Source organism: Musa acuminata, chromosome BXJ2-8, assembly GCF_036884655.1.
Source record: "Musa acuminata AAA Group cultivar baxijiao chromosome BXJ2-8, Cavendish_Baxijiao_AAA, whole genome shotgun sequence".
NCBI lineage: Eukaryota > Viridiplantae > Streptophyta > Magnoliopsida > Zingiberales > Musaceae > Musa > Musa acuminata.
The window spans coordinates 5,799,141-5,817,207 of record NC_088345.1 but is presented as its reverse complement, the minus strand read 5'-3'; the positions used below and the strand labels follow the sequence as shown (position 1 = coordinate 5,817,207).

The 18,067-nt window shown below is 40.1% G+C and overlaps 1 protein-coding gene across 5 annotated transcripts in view; it reads left to right on the top strand.

Annotated features, from left to right (window-relative positions):
• The window catches only part of LOC135618891 (uncharacterized), a 28,813-nt gene extending 10,746 nt beyond the window's left edge, over positions 1 to 18,067 (top strand). For 4 of the 5 annotated variants that reach the window (XM_065120291.1, XM_065120293.1, XM_065120290.1 and 1 more), the window contains 10 exons: positions 2,363 to 2,407; positions 5,519 to 5,626; positions 5,712 to 5,854; positions 6,030 to 6,153; positions 7,089 to 7,163; positions 7,865 to 8,248; positions 8,337 to 8,426; positions 9,493 to 9,664; positions 15,908 to 16,153; positions 17,826 to 18,067. In XM_065120291.1, coding sequence (XP_064976363.1) covers positions 2,363 to 2,407; positions 5,519 to 5,626; positions 5,712 to 5,854; positions 6,030 to 6,153; positions 7,089 to 7,163; positions 7,865 to 8,248; positions 8,337 to 8,426; positions 9,493 to 9,664; positions 15,908 to 16,134 — 1,368 coding nt within the window. In that variant the 3' untranslated portion in view covers positions 16,135 to 16,153; positions 17,826 to 18,067. The remainder of the gene's footprint in view (positions 1 to 2,362; positions 2,408 to 5,518; positions 5,627 to 5,711; positions 5,855 to 6,029; positions 6,154 to 7,088; positions 7,164 to 7,864; positions 8,249 to 8,336; positions 8,427 to 9,492; positions 9,665 to 15,907; positions 16,154 to 17,825) is intronic. The other variant, XR_010489198.1, reaches the window with a different exon arrangement.

Sequence of the window (18,067 nt, the reverse complement as noted above, 5' to 3'; positions counted from 1 at the left end):
AGCAGACGTAATAAGGTAGTTATCAAGAATGACCCTTACGTCATCCTTGTGTTGTGGGAGAATTGGTGCTTTGGGTGGATTGCCACTTATAGGAACATCGGTTGACAAAGGAGACTCAAAAGTACCATGATATGGAGTTAAATCTTCCACATTAAAAACTAGACTAAAATTTAAGTCGAAATGTAAATCAAGCAAATATTGCATTAGATCCTAGTTTTTGGATAATGGGGAAAGGATCAATGGCTCGAGCATTTAAACTTTTGAATGAGTTTTTAGGGAATATCTTAGGGCGAACATGAACCAAACATAATCACCAACTTGGAACTCTTGACTTCTATGGTGTGCATTAGCAATAAGTTTGTAACTTTCATTACTTAGAGCAATTAACGTCGAATCTTGGCATGCAAATCGTACATATGTTGAGCGAAGGAGTAAGCTGATTTTGAGGCATGATAGTCAAGTGGAAGTGGTGCAAGTTCAATAGCCGTGCAAGTAATAGCCGAGAACAGTTTGAAACAAGCTTTTTCCGATGGAGCGGTTGACTCTGAGTTATTGTATTTAAATTATACAATGGGTAAGGTTAAGTTCGAATTTTTGGGTTTCTCTCCAACTAAACATCTAAGAAGATTTCCCAAAGAATGGTTCCTTAGTTTGACCATCAGTCTTAGGGTGAAAGGCTGAAGAGAACTTCAATATTGTACCAAACAGTCTCTACAAAGTTTTCCAAAAGTAACTAACAAATTTTACATCCATATCAGACACCATTGTTAAGGGCAAGTCATGTAATTTAATCACTTCTTAAAAGAACAATTTTAGCAATGTATGAGGCATCGTTGGTCTTGTTACATAGGATAAAGTGGGTCATTTTTTAAAATCAATCAACAACAACTAGAATAGAATCTAAGCTCACATCTTGTCATGGTGAATGCAGAATGAGTAATGTGGTATTTAGGCCAGTATTGTGTTTGCGAGTCTTGGCAATTTGACAGGTGCGACACTATGACACTACTCGAGCAACATCTCGCTTTAAGGAAGATCAATAAAATCTATCCTCGATTAATGCAATGGTCTTATCTTAGCCTAGGTGACCTGCTAATCCACCTGTGTGCATTTCCCAAACAAGTCTTGAAGGGAGGATCGAGGAACATACAATCTAGTAGATCGAAAAAAGTAACTATCCCTAAGAATAAAGTCCATATGTTCACAACGGTTTTCATTCTTAGACTTCTTGATATACGTGACTAAAGTCTGGACACTGGGTATATACTCTTCTTTTAATCGCTTGAATCCTATGAACTTAACACTCATGGTAGATAGAATTGTAGAAATTCGATTAAGGGAATTAGTAGCTTTGTTCTGAGTGTAAAAACAATGTTTAATTACATAAGAGTATTCGTTGGGAAACTCAACCCACTTGGCATATTGGGTATTTAACTTCTTTTGGGCATTTAAGTACCTTAGGGCCTGGTGGTCAGACAGCAAGACAAACTCTTGCTGTAGAAGGTAATATCACCAATACCTAAGACATTACACAATGACATAGAATTCTTTGTTGTAGGTAGACTAATATTGTTTTGTATCATTGAGTTTCTTACTGAAAAAAGTGATAGGCTGACTCTCTTGACTAAGAATTCATCCTATGCATATACCAAGTGACCTCAAAACTTTGCTTTGAGAACTGATCAGTTAAGAGTTGCATTGGTGTCCTGTTTCGATCTTGAAGTGACATTATGGTGATACATGTCAGAGGTTAGCCAGTAAATTGTTCCATTAAAAACTGTAGAATAGGCCATAGGATTTGCTTTGCTGTCTTGATGGAGTATGTGCTATCTTTTTGCTGTACCACATGCTTGCATTATGAAGTTCAGCATCATGAGTCTTCATACATGGTAACAGGATATATGCTTATCATGTTTAAGCAAACTTGAAAATTCTCATAAGTTCATGTATCAGTAAATTAGTTTTCATACTTTGTTTATTATTATAACAAATTGCTTCAATAAGATAGCAAATATTAAACTTAAAGTTGGTGAATCTTTGAGGTTGAGTTTGATAACTGTGTAGTAGTGAATTTCATTCAAGATTTTTTTAACTAGATGAATAAGTTTCTTTAGCAGGACTATGCATATTATTTTTTTTTGCAATAACCGCCACAAAACTGATGTTAGTTAACAATATGAGTGTTATTAGCACTTAATGGGTCTAAAAAAGTGACAACACTGAAACTTTGTTTTGTGACATGTGTGATTCAATATTTCTGCTACTACTGTGGATCTTTGAGCAAGCTGTGCAATGTTCTGTCTCTAGCTTTGCTTTTACATTTGACTAGAAGCATTTGCTATTTTATGGTTCTTATTTTCAGGTCTTTGAGCAAGCTATACAATGTGCTTTTCCAAACTTCAAAGAGGTTATTTTAAAACTTTTGAAGTTAGTTTGATGCAAAGTATTATACGCTAATAAGTGAATATTAATTATTTTTATCTGTCATTTAGCTAATATTAAGCCCACTATGCATTTAACTTTAAAGATGACATTGAAATGAATCATTGTCATCAATAGAATTTGTATAATGTATTGGCAAGATGACACTGGGTTTTATTGTGTCACTTTGATACTCGATCATATTCGTGGTTTCATCAATGCTTCCATTATAGATTTATTATCTTACCATACCAACAATACTTGTTCCTTAAATATTCTCAACTTGAAATATTGGGTAATATGTAATTTGAAAGCTTAACCTCAAGTTCACTTAAATTATGTTTTCCTATTGTTGGATAACTATTGCATTGTAATTCCAAAAACATATTCTGGTTCATGATGAGATACAACGTTGTCCAAAATTTAGAGATGTATTTGCTGGAAAACTGTTGATTTTATTGAGTACCTGATATGGGTATCTGGAGATGCCTTTCGTCCATGTATCATCATGCAACCAATGCAAAATATTCCTGTATCAGATATGGGGTTGTATGTACTTGTCCCTAGCTGCATATGATGTCCATCTTTATGTGAAACATGCTTAACATATATATGAAGGAATGTGATTATTTTGTACACCAAGTTCAGTTTTATAGAAGTTTTAGATCAGGTATCCATTGTCCATTTGATTGGAGCTATATATATACTTATTTCAGTTGAATATTACTTGCAAACATGGACCAACAAACTGGACGAACTAGGACATAATGCCCATGGATCCGAACATGAAATTGGGCAATCTACTTGTGATATAGGGCTTACTGCCCAGTAAGCCATGTGACCGGGTCTGGCCTCTCTCTCTCTCTCTCTCCCTCTTCACCTTGGGCCATCCACCATTGCCCATGTCAGCTGTTGTCCACCACCCCAAGCCCTATCGAATTGGTACTCTTCCCTCCACCACTTCGGCCTCCTCTCCTTCTCCGTAGCCTCCTCCCTTCTTCTCTGCCATCAGCTCATCCTCTTCATCTTCTCCCCTCCTCTTCTTCTCTGCTTCTGGTACTCAAAGTTGAAAACCTTGCATGGAAGCTTGTATGAAACACAAAGAGCAAATGTCAAGTGAGTATATTAACTGTTGGCAAGCCTTGTGCTATGCAATATTAATTTTTTTCTGAGTTCTGTCATCTTTTATGATTTTTATCAGTAATATTAATGGGTGCTCGGCAGAGGCGAGGCAGGGTTTGAGCCTCAAGATGACCTAGGTGAGGCGCATGGGCTTGGGGGCTGCCTAGTCAAGCGCCTGGGCCTAGGCACTGGGCAGCCCATGCAAGCACTTGGGCGACGGGTAGTCCAAGTTAGCACCTACATCAGCCTAGGTGCATCTGATCATATTCCTAGTTTGGATCAGATCTTGGCTCCAGTCAAATGCCCCCCCTTCCTGCATTCCCCTGCTCTCAGCCCCTCATCTGGGCTTCTCATTGATAGTAATGTTAATTTTTGTTAATAATAGTTAGCTCTTGTTAATAACAGTCTATGAATTTTGTTAATCATTGACTTTCTTAATGAAAATTTTGGACTTTTGATGTTAATATTTTTTTGTTTTGTTGTTCTTGTTGTTAGATTTGGACAAGGTAGTACTTTAATGCTATATAGATGGTTAAATGAATGTAATTCAATGATTCAATGCTGATATTTTGAAAATGAAATGATATGGAACTCTAATTTTTTATTTTAATGATAGTCTTGTTTCTTAATTATAGATTTTTTATAAGTTTTGTATTGTCAAGCACTTAGTGCACCTAGTATCTCGTGCATTGAGGAACCTTGGTGCCTTATAGTGCCCAACATTTTTGACAACATGAATTTTACAATTCTAAAAATGGACAACCAATTATCAATAATATAAAATGATAGATCACGGTGCTGCCTATCTGATGTCTTCTGTTCATAAAGACAGAAAAGTAATGTTGAAATGCATTCATGTAAGTTCTTGTTTATGTTATTGTAAGCAGTTTTAGGCTTAATGCTCTTGTAACTGTTGCCATCACCAATAATGAACTTCTTGTGTTCATTTGGTTACACCACCGAATTGCTGCTAGCTTAATAACAAGTGTAAGGACTAATTTCAATATTGCCATTACCACTATTGTTTTCAGGTGGACGGGTTTAGCTATTCATAGATTCTGGAGAAAAGTTATGTTCAACATGGAGCCATCATATTTCAACATTGTTAAAAGACCAAAATATCAGCATCTTGCTCCCTTCTTATCGCTTTTGTATCATGAGAGAAACATTGCTAGTGGCAGGCTTTCTGATTTGATCAATGCTTGTTTTAACTTCATCCTTTATTGATCTCCTGACTTATGAACTCGTTTTTTAAGGTTGCACCTGGGACCATATTGAAACTACATCCATGTTTTGGCACTTGGCGATTAGCTTATAGTCCACACCTGAGCTCTAACTCAAAAGAGTTGACTCAGATGTTAATAGCCATACGGGGAGTTTAAATTATTTATTACCTGGTTATTTGTTTGACCAGAACATGTTAGTATAACCATGCTATGTGCCAAGGTACTGTTGTGAATGTGTAGATGATCTGGTACACATGGATAAGAAGTAAGGTCTTCTATGGATTGTCATTGGTAAATGCATATTTTGGACAAACACAATGATAGTGTGATAGTGTTGTACTGACAAGATAAGTTGTTGCTAAAAATAGAACAATCTGCACTTTTTCCATATGGAAGATTTATGATTCCAGCATGACCTGCAGAATTTAGTAGTTTGTAGAAGGCATTGTTCAAGGCCTAGATCTTTTCAATATAATTTGAATAGCATGTGAGACTTCTCCAACATTTTACCCTGTCAATGCTTTTGGAAAACACTTGCATCAGTTTTGAATATTTACAATGAACAAAGCTATATCATATCTTGCATTGTTATACGAAAACTGTTACAGTTATCACTCAAGTACCTTTCCACTTTCTGTCTATATTTTCCAAACAACTTTCCATTGAAAATTTTCAAGTAGTTTGTGACCACTTTTTTTGTTCTTATAATTATGGGTTAAATTTATATTTGCATGCTTTTCTGGTTGTAGTATCTGGATCTATTTCTCACTCGAGTGGATGGTTTAAGACGAAGGATGCCTTTGGTTGGCTCTAAGGAGGATGGGTTAGACTATGTCCTTATAAGAGAAACATTTCAGGTTTTGCTTTCTTCTTAACTCATTGTCTATCCTGTGAATTCTTTAAATTATGTCTGATTTGGACTTCATGTTGTCATGATTACAGCGTGCTACAGAGTTCTTATTGCCAGAGTGTCTGAGTACAGATGATCTATTGCATCTGCATTCGTATTGGGCAAGATTAGAGGTTAAGCTTGGAAATGATATCGTTGCTGCTCGTGGGGTATGGGAAAACTTGCTCAAGAAAAGGTCTTTACTGTCTTTCATTTACTTGTTTCCAAGTTTTCCAGCTTGATGTGGGTGATATGCTTTTGTAAAATTGCTGATTGGTTCATTTCACTTGTACTGCTCTTTGTTTGTTGCAAATTAATTGTAAACAAATATATTTCTTTCTTTTTTTCTAAATAACATTGTATATTTTTAGTGGATCTATGCTGGAAATTTGGCTGTCATATATCTCGATGGAAATTGAATTGGGTCAAATAAATGAGGCAAGGTCAATTTACAAGAGATGCTACAGTAAGAGGTTTTCAGGAACAGGTTCAGAGGTAAGCATCATTTAACTGATGACTAACATAGAACTTTTTGACGCATTTTCCTTGTTTTCACATTTTAACTGCCAGTTTGATTCATTATGCTCAGAGATGATTGGTTTGCCCATTTATCCACAGGAGTGTATTATTACACCATGTCATTTTTATAGTCTATAATGGTCCTGATATGTTGAACGCATAAAACATTGTAGACCTTAGCTAGCCTAACAACATAAAATACATAGGTCATCTTGAGGAAAAGAAGTATATAACAAGAACAAATTGTACTGTCTTAAGGTGTTTAGTAGACCGAAAAGGTGATTGGTAAACCTTTGCTCACACCTTGATGATCCCACCTTCCTCAGAACTTCTTAGTCTGGTTCTTGTGCCAGCATCATTCCTGCCCTAAAAATTTAAGGTTTTTAGAACAACAGATTATATTAGTTCATGCCATAGATTTTAATGTGAATGAATGTACACTTTCCTTCAGACATTGATGATTGTGTGAAGCTATTGAATATATTCTAGTTATATTTTGTTAAATTTGTTGATAAAGCAACTATACAGTTAATGGGAGTGATCACGTGCATAAAATAGTGTAATCTAGACTCTAGAATAGCTGTTGAGTATGGACTTTTACTTGTCTTGCTCATTTAGTTAGTTATAGTATTTTGCTTTCTTTTCTCGGTACTTATTATATTCAGCATCTGCATTATCCTCTGTAGCATGTAGCTTGATTGATGATATTGTTCATTGCATCTTGTTAACTCTTTGCTCTTTAGTACCATATGTAAGTTATTGGTTTTGAGAACATATTCCTTAATGTTTACTTCTGTTGGCTTTTGTGTCTTTGGAATTTGTATTATGATTTAATTTTCAATAAATGGTATAGAATTAGGAGATCATTTTATTTATATACTTGTGATGACCTAAAGCATCAAATTGTTCAGGATGTATGCCATTCCTGGTTGCGGTTTGAAAGGGAACACGGCACCTTGGATGATTTTGATCTTGCCCAGAAAAAGGTATGTCTCCTTTCTAATTGGTTTTATGTTTTAACTGTGGATGTCTCTTTGTTGTCTAAGAAATCAGTGTTATTTGTTGTCAGAAGCTCTAAGGTAGTCCTCATCTTTTGCTAAAGATGAAACATATGATGTTTGAGGTACAAGTCAAGTTAATTTTTCCTTTATGAACTTGGTTCCAAGTTAGTACTTCTCATCTCTACGATCGACTTAGAGGTGATTTCATGTGAGCTAGTTGTTTTGACAATGTAGTTGGTGCTGGTTGTTTGAATACTAGTAACAATCCTTCCTGCTCTTACCAGGGAAGAGATTTTAAAATTTTGAATTTTGGTGTTCTGGTCATCAATGAGGCGACTGTTTCATAATCTTTATCTGTGGTCCCCAAGCTGTGTTGATTGTTGTAAGTTGTAGCAAAATGAGTTTCCTGAAATGCCTTTATCAGCAGCTTCAATCTATGTGTTTAGAATGTCTTGTTCAGTTTGCATTTATTAAGGTACTTAAGTTATTTATATTTTAGCGAGCTTGTCTAACTGGGTATGTATCTATATTTATAGTAACCAGTTCTGCTTTGGAGTCTCGATCTTAATTCATGTTTCCCATGATTCGCTCTGATGTTCTTTTATGATATATAAATTATTGGAGTTCTTTTTTTTTTGTAACTTGTCATTTTGTTTCCTCTTGTGTGATATTAATGTTCTTCTTAGGTGGCACCACGACTACAAGAGCTCATGGCATTCAAGAATCAACAGGAGACCAAAGTTGACCTTGCATCAGTTGTCAATAAAGATGGTTCTCCTGCAGCCAATGCACCACAAAAGAGGAAAATAGGTAAAGCACTGGAAGTTAAACAGCCTCCTGGAAAGAGAAAGAAATATACATCTGAACCTGTGCAAGCATCTAAAAGAGACTCTATAAGAGCACCAGAACAGATTAAACTTGCTGAGGAAACAGATAAAGGACAAGTGGAGAAATTGCTGGACACAGATGCAGCCAACAATCAATCCGTGGGAACTTCAGAATCTAGGGAATCCAAGCCTAATCACTACAATGATGAGTGCACTGCATTTATTTCAAATCTCAGCGTTGAGGCAAGTGATCTATAATTGTTTGTTGTTATCTTGATAATGGATGACAGAATATTTTTGAATACAAATTTTAAGCAAACTTCCATTTCAGGCAAATGAGGACCACCTACGTGAATTCTTCAGGGACTGTGGAGTTACTGCTATACGATTGTTAAAAGATAGAAAAACAGGCGGACCAAGGGTTTAGTCTCCATCTCATCTCTGTTTGTGTGCTACTTTGATTGCAGAATTCTCCTATCTGTTTATAACTTTACATGCCCAAGTCCAATTGTAAAACGTTAAAAAAAAAGCATTCACACATTATATTTTCATTTTTGGTCTCCCAGCTGACTAAGGATTCTGGGGCTGACCATCTGTTCTTTTGCTCCTATGTCAAATGAGCCCCACAACAGGACAGAGATGCAGTAAAAATGCATTCACACACACCTCATGTTCCAACCTGCAAGAAAAGAGAACAAGGTGTTGGGGTGGGCCTGATGGGTCCAACTATGCCCAAAGAGTGAACATTGGATCGCTAGGTAGATAGTTGAGAGAAGTAAATGCAGGTGGATGGAAGGAGTTGGTACATTACGTGGTGAACCCTCATTTGCATAAAATGGGGTTTGCAGACCTATTACGCCATTGATGATGGCCTTTGGAGTACTGTGGTTTATTGAGGGCAACCCTTAAATAATGGCAGGTTACCCATTCATAAGGGCCATCAGCAACCTCCATCCTAGATCTGCCGACTTTGATTCTTGGGTTGTGTCAATCACATTTATTGTTTGCCACATGTTTCCTTCCTATTGGCTTGAGTCTTATGGAGTTTGGCTTTACAAAATGTTGTATCCTTAAACATATTTAAAAGGAAAACATAAGTGATGCAGCAAATGGCTGATATACTGTCAGGCAAATTTGATTACAGGAATTGTTTGATCTGTTTCCATTCTTTTTATTAGGTCCGGTGGCTACTGTGTTTTAGGGTGCAAAAAAATGCATTATTATGTAGAACTTGTGATTTTACAACAACAATCCACATGCATATGCAACATTTGCCAGTATGTATAATCAGGCCATCGTGAATGCCGATAGACCCTTTGTCGTTCTCTATTTTGATTCATGTTTGTGAAATTCAGTTTAATGATCGATAGATTGGTACTTTTAACGAAATTGCAACTTGTAGCTATCAGGTCACAAATGCATGCTATGCTTTATATTTTTCATTTGTTAATTAAAAATATTTTCCTTTCCTTTTGCAATTAATGCAGGGGTTAGCATATGTAGATTTTTCAGATGATGAACATCTTGCTGCAGCTGTTGCAAAGAACAAGCAGAAGCTGCTTGGGAAGAAATTAAGCATTGCACGGTCAGACCCAAAACATAGCCAAAAGAGAATCCTAGATGGTAGCAAGACATCAGCAGCCCATGGTTTGCTAATTGGTTAGTTTATTTACTTTGCACTTAAGAGTGCTACTCCAAATGGTCACTAAAATTTTAAGAAAGGGCAAATTCTTTATCCTAAATGTACCATTAAGCAAAATCCTTTGACAATTATGCTCAAGAATGGTTTAATGCTAGTTCAGTATAATTCTTTATTCTATTGTGATTGTTATGGATCTAGATGCTACTTGGTGAAGTTGCAACTCCAAAGGATGTTCTTTCCTAAATTGTTGATAACAAATTGTCTCTCATTCAGACATGTTTCTCTCTGCTTTCAATTTGCCTTCCATAAATTGTTGCTAGTTCACATATATGAACATGCTGCTATGCATGCTGCCATATTGTGTGTCTTACGCCGACACATCACTCTTATTAGTAATAGAGTCTGACATACCGAATCGTACCGCCCTGTCACGGACAAACTTCTAAACAAGGTGTTTGATGTAATGCTTATGTATGTCCGTGTCTTTTGGCATGTTCATGCTTTGTACAGAATGTAAAGGGGCGGCCGAAGGCTTAATAGTCCCATTTTAGTTGGGTTGGTGGCCTCTTTAGGCTTGTAAATAAAGGTTGTGTCATGTGGACACGCTCGAGAGCTTTTCGGTCTATAATGGACCATTTTACCCTTTGTTGTGCCATTGTTCAGAGCTTGTAAAGTCTGTTTGTAATTTGCATTGTCTATGAAGTGTTTTTCGGAGATGTTTGCTTGTGGATCCTGTTGGAGGCGTTCTCTCTAACCCGTTCTCTCTTTTGGTGGTCCTAAGGGACAATGGGAGGCTTCGGGGAGGCTGACCTTTGCGGACGGATGCGCGAGGGTGCCGCACGACTTAGGCAAATCCAGCTAAGTCCGTGTCATATGGTATCAGAGCGGGACAAGCACTCATAGAAACACTTGACATGCAAACGTGGGGGACCTAGCGGGGCTGCGTTGAGGGCAGTCAGCAACGCGCGACCGTTTGAGGGAAAACGGGCATGGAGATATAGGGAAAAGAGTCGCTCAGAGGAGCGGGCATCTGAAATTGGCATTCAGAGGAATGGCCAACCCTTCGCGCAAGAGGCACCACGAGAACAGGCAAGCTTGGAAGAATTTGGAGCGCACAAAGGTTGGGATGGCTGAGTTTGAGCTATGGCTCAACGTTGACAACTATACTTGATGGTGCTCTAGGCAAGCGAGGCGCTTGGCAAGAATGAGACCATGCAAGGTGGAATGAGTTGCGCAACGACCAAAAGAGTTATGCAAAGCTCACAGAGGTGAGGGGAATTGCTAACTCGAAGAATTTGGTACTCATGCATGGGCTTGTATGCGGACGACGGAATGTTCGTGGCCATCCCAAGGCGACCGAGACTCGGCGCCATGGAGCATTGAAACTTTCTCTTTGGCAAGCGAAGGATACGTCCGTAGGAGGCTGAAGTGTGCAATGAGTTCAGCATGTTGCTAGGCCTTGAGGGGTGCAGTGGGGGCTGTATTGACGTGGAGTCGCAATCTAGCAAGTGCGTTTGCAGGAGGCAGAACAATGCACAGTTTGTTCAGCAGATCGGAGTAGTCCAAGGGGATGGTGGTCTCCGAAATGAAGAGAGATGTTGCTCCAACGGGATAGTTATCCAGGAGGGATAAGTCCCGGCTCTCCAGAGGGAGAATCATGTGAGACGGACCTCACATGTTGAGGAGGAGTACCTCACAAACAACAACTCCACGAAGCTCGATGGACTGAGCAAGCGGCGAGGAGTTGTCGCATGATCTCGCTCGAGAGAATGCATTAGTGGATGCATTGCGAGATCAAGTGGGGGAGCGACCTGAAGCAACTTAAATGAAGGCACACTTGGAGTCGATGTGGAGATCGGACTCAAGGGAGGGCTGACCTGTGGAATGGTGGGCACGAGGGCCACCATCGACTCAATGCGAAAACGAGGAGCGGAGCAACTTGGGCGTAACTTGGTGAAGTACCCAAGCCGCATGAAGGGAGCCAGCAGAGAAGTTGGAACATGGAGCAGAAGCACAGTGCTTTCCTTAGACAGAGGTCAAAGACATGAACTTTTGCAGAGGCAAGAGTAGGATCATGTTGTTCCATGGGTCCTTCATTCTGACGGAGCGGACTCATCTTGCATGGTGCCAAAGACGAAGGGAGCTTCTAGGCACATGCACCTTATCTCGGAGGAGCATTTGATGGAGGAACTAAGGCGACTCAATTTGCGGAGGCGAAGTTGGGTTCAGAAGGCCTTAGCACGGGGCAAGAGGACGCAGATGCGGGTACTCTTGAAGAATATGCCACAATGTTGCCATTCAAAGTTGCCATGAAGGAAGCAGTGCGCAGCGGAGATTGTGTTGGTAGGGGCAGAGGCCCAGGATCCAGACAATGGTGCACAAATTACAGTGAAGTCGGTGGACTTCGGGAGCTACTAGGCGACGGACTGTCCTAGAGCGGTGCTTCATCTAGGTGTGACCCAAGAGTGGGTGGATGAAGGTCGATTGCCAAAGGAGCGAACAAAATCGAAGGTGGAGGAGACCCTACGATGTATTGGCAGAGGCCACACATGGAGGGTTCACAATTCGAGTTTATTCCACAAGGATCAGAATGCAATGGAGATGTCACCAGGAGGCGACATGGTGCAGCGGATCGTGGTGGGACAGTTCGTGGCAATGCGATGCACACGACAGAGTCCCGGGAGGGACTAGATCATATGGAGGTATGATCGGGAGCTACTGGGAGCTCCGCTTTGGTGAACAACACGATGGCAAGAAGGGCTATGGATTCAAGGAGTGAAGGCCATGGTACCGCAGAGGCGGGTCTTCCGGACGTGCACCGAATTTTGCATCGGATGAAAACCTTGGTCATCAGCATATGGGGGCTGGGTTCCACCAAGGGAAAAGTTCGAATGCAAGTACCAGTGAGTCCCCTGAGAGGGACTTGATCATGCAGAGGTATGATCGAAGCAGCTGGAGAGTTGGACTGCTCCAGAGCTCATATTCGCTTAAGGGAGCCCGACAAGTCAGAGGACAAGGTCGAGTAAGCGAACGTTGCTACCAAGGAAGCTAAGGAGAACAGAATCGGTGCAAACCCTACAATGTGATGGCAGAGGCCATGCATGGGAGTTGCAGTCTGTCTTTCCATCGACCAAACAGACTGCTTGGAGAACACAGAGGTGTTGAAGCAGGAGGTCGAAAGGGGCGAGGAAGCGACGACAAGTTCAGAGGGACTTAGCTACCCAAAATCAAGCAATCAGTGAGAATGGAGGTGGACTCAGAGGAGTGTCACGAAGGCATATCTACTGATTATGAAGAAAAGGGTTGTAGATGCGAGGCGACGGATAGTAGGGCCATGGGCATGGCAGCGCCATGGTACCGCAGAGGCGGGACTTCCGTCAAAGTCATTGATCCCTTGCTCTCACGGAGGGAGAGCGCTTGGTCGTGAAAGGGGCCGAGGAGGTGGAGCATGCAGAGGCAATCTCCAAGTACCGAGACAAGGCTGAAGGGCAGAGGCCAAGAAACTTCGTAAGACCGGTGTCAACAAGTTTCTCATCAAGATAGCCGTAAGTGAAGGACTTCGGGTCATGCAAGAGTGCACGACCAAGGAACGAAGCAGGCAGTACGTGGTGCTGTACCTTTGCTACTCAGTGGAGTAGGCGGCAGGGTTGATGGAGAAGACGGTACAATCCCAGAGGCGACCTCATCTATCAGAGAATTACTCCAAGTTGGGGTGAAAACTTCCTGCATTCCAGAAGTTCAATGGCATTGAGAAGGTGAATCACAGTAGCTAACTCAACGCAAGGAGTGCAAACACTTCAAGTGCTTCAGAAGTGTGAGCAAAGAGCAGGCGAAGGCCAGTAACCAGCTCGATGCATGAAGTACAACCTCGAGGAGGCGGGCGAAGTCAAGTAACCTTTGCCTTCTCAACTCTTAAGAGAATGGGCGAAACCGAGTACCCCAGTTCTCTTATCTATCCAGCAGAGGAGCTCTGCACAAGTTCAAAGACCCTTCGAAGATAATGGAAGACAATAGTTGTCAAATCCTCACCAACGGTGATCAGTGCTACTGAGAGTAGATTGTCCGCTTCATTTCCCAACGAAATGCCAATCGAAAGCGGAAGTGATGCGAACCTACTTGGATGTGACAACTAACTGAAAGAAGAGTCAATGAGCAGATTTTGTGGAGGAAGGACCCAAAACTTCAGAAGTTTGCGAGGCGATGCTCGTTAAAGCTCCAACAAGCATCCACCCAGTTCAAGCAGCATGTGGAAATTTTGAGAAACTGGCGCAGTAAGAATGGTCTTTTCCTTCATTTGGTGGATCCGCAGGAATCAACGAGGATCAACACAACTCAGCCAACCCCACACCAGAGTCAGAGTCATTGGCGAGTTGAAGCAGCATGGCGGATCAAAGGTTCGACTACTCAAAAACAGCAGCGGAGAGCAGCTGGGAGCCAGGAGGCGCATTGCAGCTGGAGCAGAAGATTGAAGACTTAGCAAAGGCGAAGAGTTGCAGTGTTCACAAAGGCTTCGACGAGGACGTCGAAGGGATAAGTGGGGGAGAATGTCACGGACAAACTTCTAAACAAGGTGTTTGATGTAATGCTTATGTATGTCCGTGTCTTTTGGCATGTTCATGCCTTGTACAGAATGTAAAGGGGCGGCCGAAGGCTTAATAGTCCCATTTTAGTTGGGTTGGTGGCCTCTTTAGGCTTGTAAATAAAGGTTGTGTCATGTGGACACGCTCGAGAGCTTTTCGGTCTATAATGGACCATTTTACCCTTTGTTGTGCCACTATTCAGAGCTTGTAAAGTCTGTTTGTAATTTGCATTGTCTATGAAGTGTTTTTCGGAGATGTTTGCTTGTGGATCCCGTTGGAGGCGTTCTCTCTAACCCGTTCTCTCTTTTGGTGGTCCTAAGGGACAATGGGAGGCTTCGGGGAGGCTGACCTTTGCGGACGGATGCGCGAGGGTGTCGCACGACTTAGGCAAATCCAGCTAAGTCCGTGTCAGCCCGGTATGGGCGGTACATACCAGTCCGATAGGCTAACGGTACGCTACCGGTTCGACTGTAGCAGTGCACTAGCAGTACAGACTACAGTGCACTGTTGCAGTACACTAGTACTGCAACGTTACAGTTACTGTTGCAGTGCACTGTTACTGTAGTACTGCTCGGTGCACCTGAATATACTGCTCGGTACACCGTACCATACCGGTACCGAGCCCAGGTCGAAACACCGGTACGGTACGGTATTGCGAACCTTGATTAGTATTATTACAAATGAAAATGAAAGCCTTGTTTCTTGGTATTATTACAAAGCTATTGGCCTGACACACCTTGTAGTATCACTCTCCTTTTTGTTCCCTCCTCATTTTTGTTGTCTTTATCATAATGAAGAGGCAATCATCTGTTGCTGCTATGGCAATGCAAAATAATATTGTGAAACTGGCATGGAGGCTGTTGGTCTTACATTTGACGTTAGGGTATGCCACATAGGTTATACCACTCCTTTTGTCTTGAACTCCACTACTTGGTTAAGTTGATCTGGGAGCTTTCTAGTGGGGCTTGAGCAGCCCTATTTGTATTAAATGTAATCATATCAGTCTTGTCCTTGTGGTGAAAAGTGATGACCTTTATCTGACAGTGCCTTAGATTATCTGGTAGAACTTGGAAGATTTGCCTCAGATCCTAACAAAGAATGCTATGTACCATATTAACTAAGGTCTGCTTGGCTTTTCGGATCAAGGTTCATTATTTTCTTTTCAAGTTATAAGTTGAGGGTGAGCCTTGGGACAAAAGGTTGTTTTTTAGGCCCTGATGACCATTGTTCAAGTTATGAAAACACCCTCTTTAGTTATAGGGTAATATTGTACGTCGTCTCTTCTCATCTTTCCTTGACCCCATCTTCTAGTTTGATCCCTTTATTATAGAATCCAAACTGATTCTGGGTTTTGCATCTTTTCACATTGTAGTATTGATGATTGTCACTTTTGATTCTCTTTAGCTTTTTTTCAGAAAATGTTGTGCATCTCAGGACCCCCTGTTATGATACTGGTGCTCACCCTTATTTTGATATCTCAGCATTATTGAGCAGTATTGAGATGGATGCATAAGAGACAAATGCCTATACAGTGTCTTTAAATTGAGTGAAAATGCCTGCACATAATAAATTATCATTGACAATTTACATTTTGAAAACAATGGTCTAGTAAATGAAGTATGTGTCCTGTTGAAATCTGCTGCACCTTTTCTGTACAAGCCAAATATTTTGATTATGCAGGTAAAAGGTTTGCGAGAGGTAACAGTATCAGGAAAGAAGATGAGTCTGAAGCCACCATTGTGGATAAGCATGGTAGTAGTGGGAAGTTTACTGGGAGTGTCACGTTTGCTGCACCAAGAGCTCTTGTGAAGCCCCTTGGATGGACTAAAAGGGAAGCAAAGCCTGATCAAGATAATGAGAAGCCAAAGTCAAATGATGAGTTCAGAGACATGCTCCTCAAGAAGTGAAGACGTTTTCACGGGAACGGTGAGTTCCATATTAGCTTGTGAGGATTGGAAACTTTTCATACAATTGCAGTGGTGTTGATGATCTCAGTTCTTGATTGCATTCCTGCCACATCTGTTAAATTACCTTCATTCTATTCTTTTTGTCTTGCAAGGTAAGCAATAAATAGTTTACATTTCTGCAGTTAGCTATTTTCAGAATCAGAGGTATCTTGAGTTCTTTCCTGATTTTACTTCATCATTAATCATTATATACTTTTTGGAAGCAATGTAAATTTAGAATTTTTTGTATGATTGTGAAGTTCCGAAGTTTCATATTTGTCACCACTCTACATGATTTGCCATATTGGTCTGATCTGATCTGATCCAGCCGATACAGATTGGACCAGTACAATTTTAGCTGGGAAATTGCTAATTTGATCTAGTTAGTCTTTAAGTTCAGACAAATGGGATTTTGATCAAATTCTCTCTCTATCAGGTTGTTGGAAGGGTACGTCCGGATGCCAAATAATATCTATTAGGTTGATTCTTCATAATCTAAGGGAGTCAGTCATAGTGCTTTATTAACCAGGTTTCTTTCCTTAGTTTAAGGCTAAAAACAAGTGCAGATTTACCAAATTTTAGATTGCTTGGAACTGATTGAAAAAGAGAAACCATGCTAAAGAAATGAGATTGCTGTATCATTGTTTATGTTGTTGTAGTATGATTGATAACTCTAAGTTGTGTTCTATTTCCTTCTTTGACTTTCCAGTTCTTATGCATTTAATCAGTTGCAGGTTTATGGAAGGTATATGATTCTATGATTCTTTATGAATGAAAATAAAGTTGTTTTGGCCAGCTAGCTTTCAATGTCTTTTTCTACTAGATTGTTTCATTGTTGTTTCTAGGTGTCGCTGGAATTCTTTCAAATGTTAACTCTCTCTTTTTGATTACATTGAAGAAGTAAAGATTAGAGATTATACATGATAGCTTTCAATGAGTTAAATAGCTGTCTTAGCTGTTGTAATGATGATGATTCGATGACATTATGGGGTAAATATGGAGTGGCTTTCAAGTACTGGAGAGTGCCTAATCTATAAGGTCTGAGCCACTCTTGGTCAGGGGTGCAAACCGAAACATGTTCTCTTAATTCTATGCAGGGTAAGAAAGTTATAGAGGTCTCCTTGGAAAGCTATCTTCTCAATCATTTACATGATTTGGTCACATTATCATGTTAGTTTGTTTTTATTAAAATCAGATTGATGGTTAAGATGATAGAGGTGAAAGTTTTGAGGAACCTTTATAACTTTCCAATGCAGGTATACCGCATGCAATTCACATTTGTTCAGTTGAGCTATAATCCAATTGTGGCAAATCTATGTTTTATTGTGGTGCATGGATGTCTCTTTTGCCGAGCTTCCCTTTGGTTTTAATAGGCTGTTGATGTGTTATATATACTCTAATAATCTATTTTCTCCCCTCCCATTTTTTGCTTTTTAATTTTTCTCTCGTATGATTTTTAGACTAGTCAAGGGATTGATATGTCAGTAAATATCGACTATTTTCTGGGTGGTTATTCAGTGATATCTTGCTGACTGTGTTCTTCTGAGGCATACTGCCAGCACTAATCTTGGAACATCAAAAGTTGAAATATTGGTTGTTTTTAATTTATTGCTAAGCATAACTCCTCGATGTTTCTCATCCTTTTCTTTCAGGAATCAGATTGAAGCCCTATTTGATGAACTTCTGGGGGGAGTACAAGAAAGCTGACAAAAGCAACTTGCAAGAGATATCCAGAAATGGGGATAGAATGAGCTAGAAGAAGATACTTAAAAGACATAATCTTTCCTACTAATGCAAAATGTTTCCATATGTAATGGCATATAGAAACTATCGAAAACAAACTGCTTTAATTTGTATTTTGGTTGCAACTAGTGGATTGGACCAGATTCATATA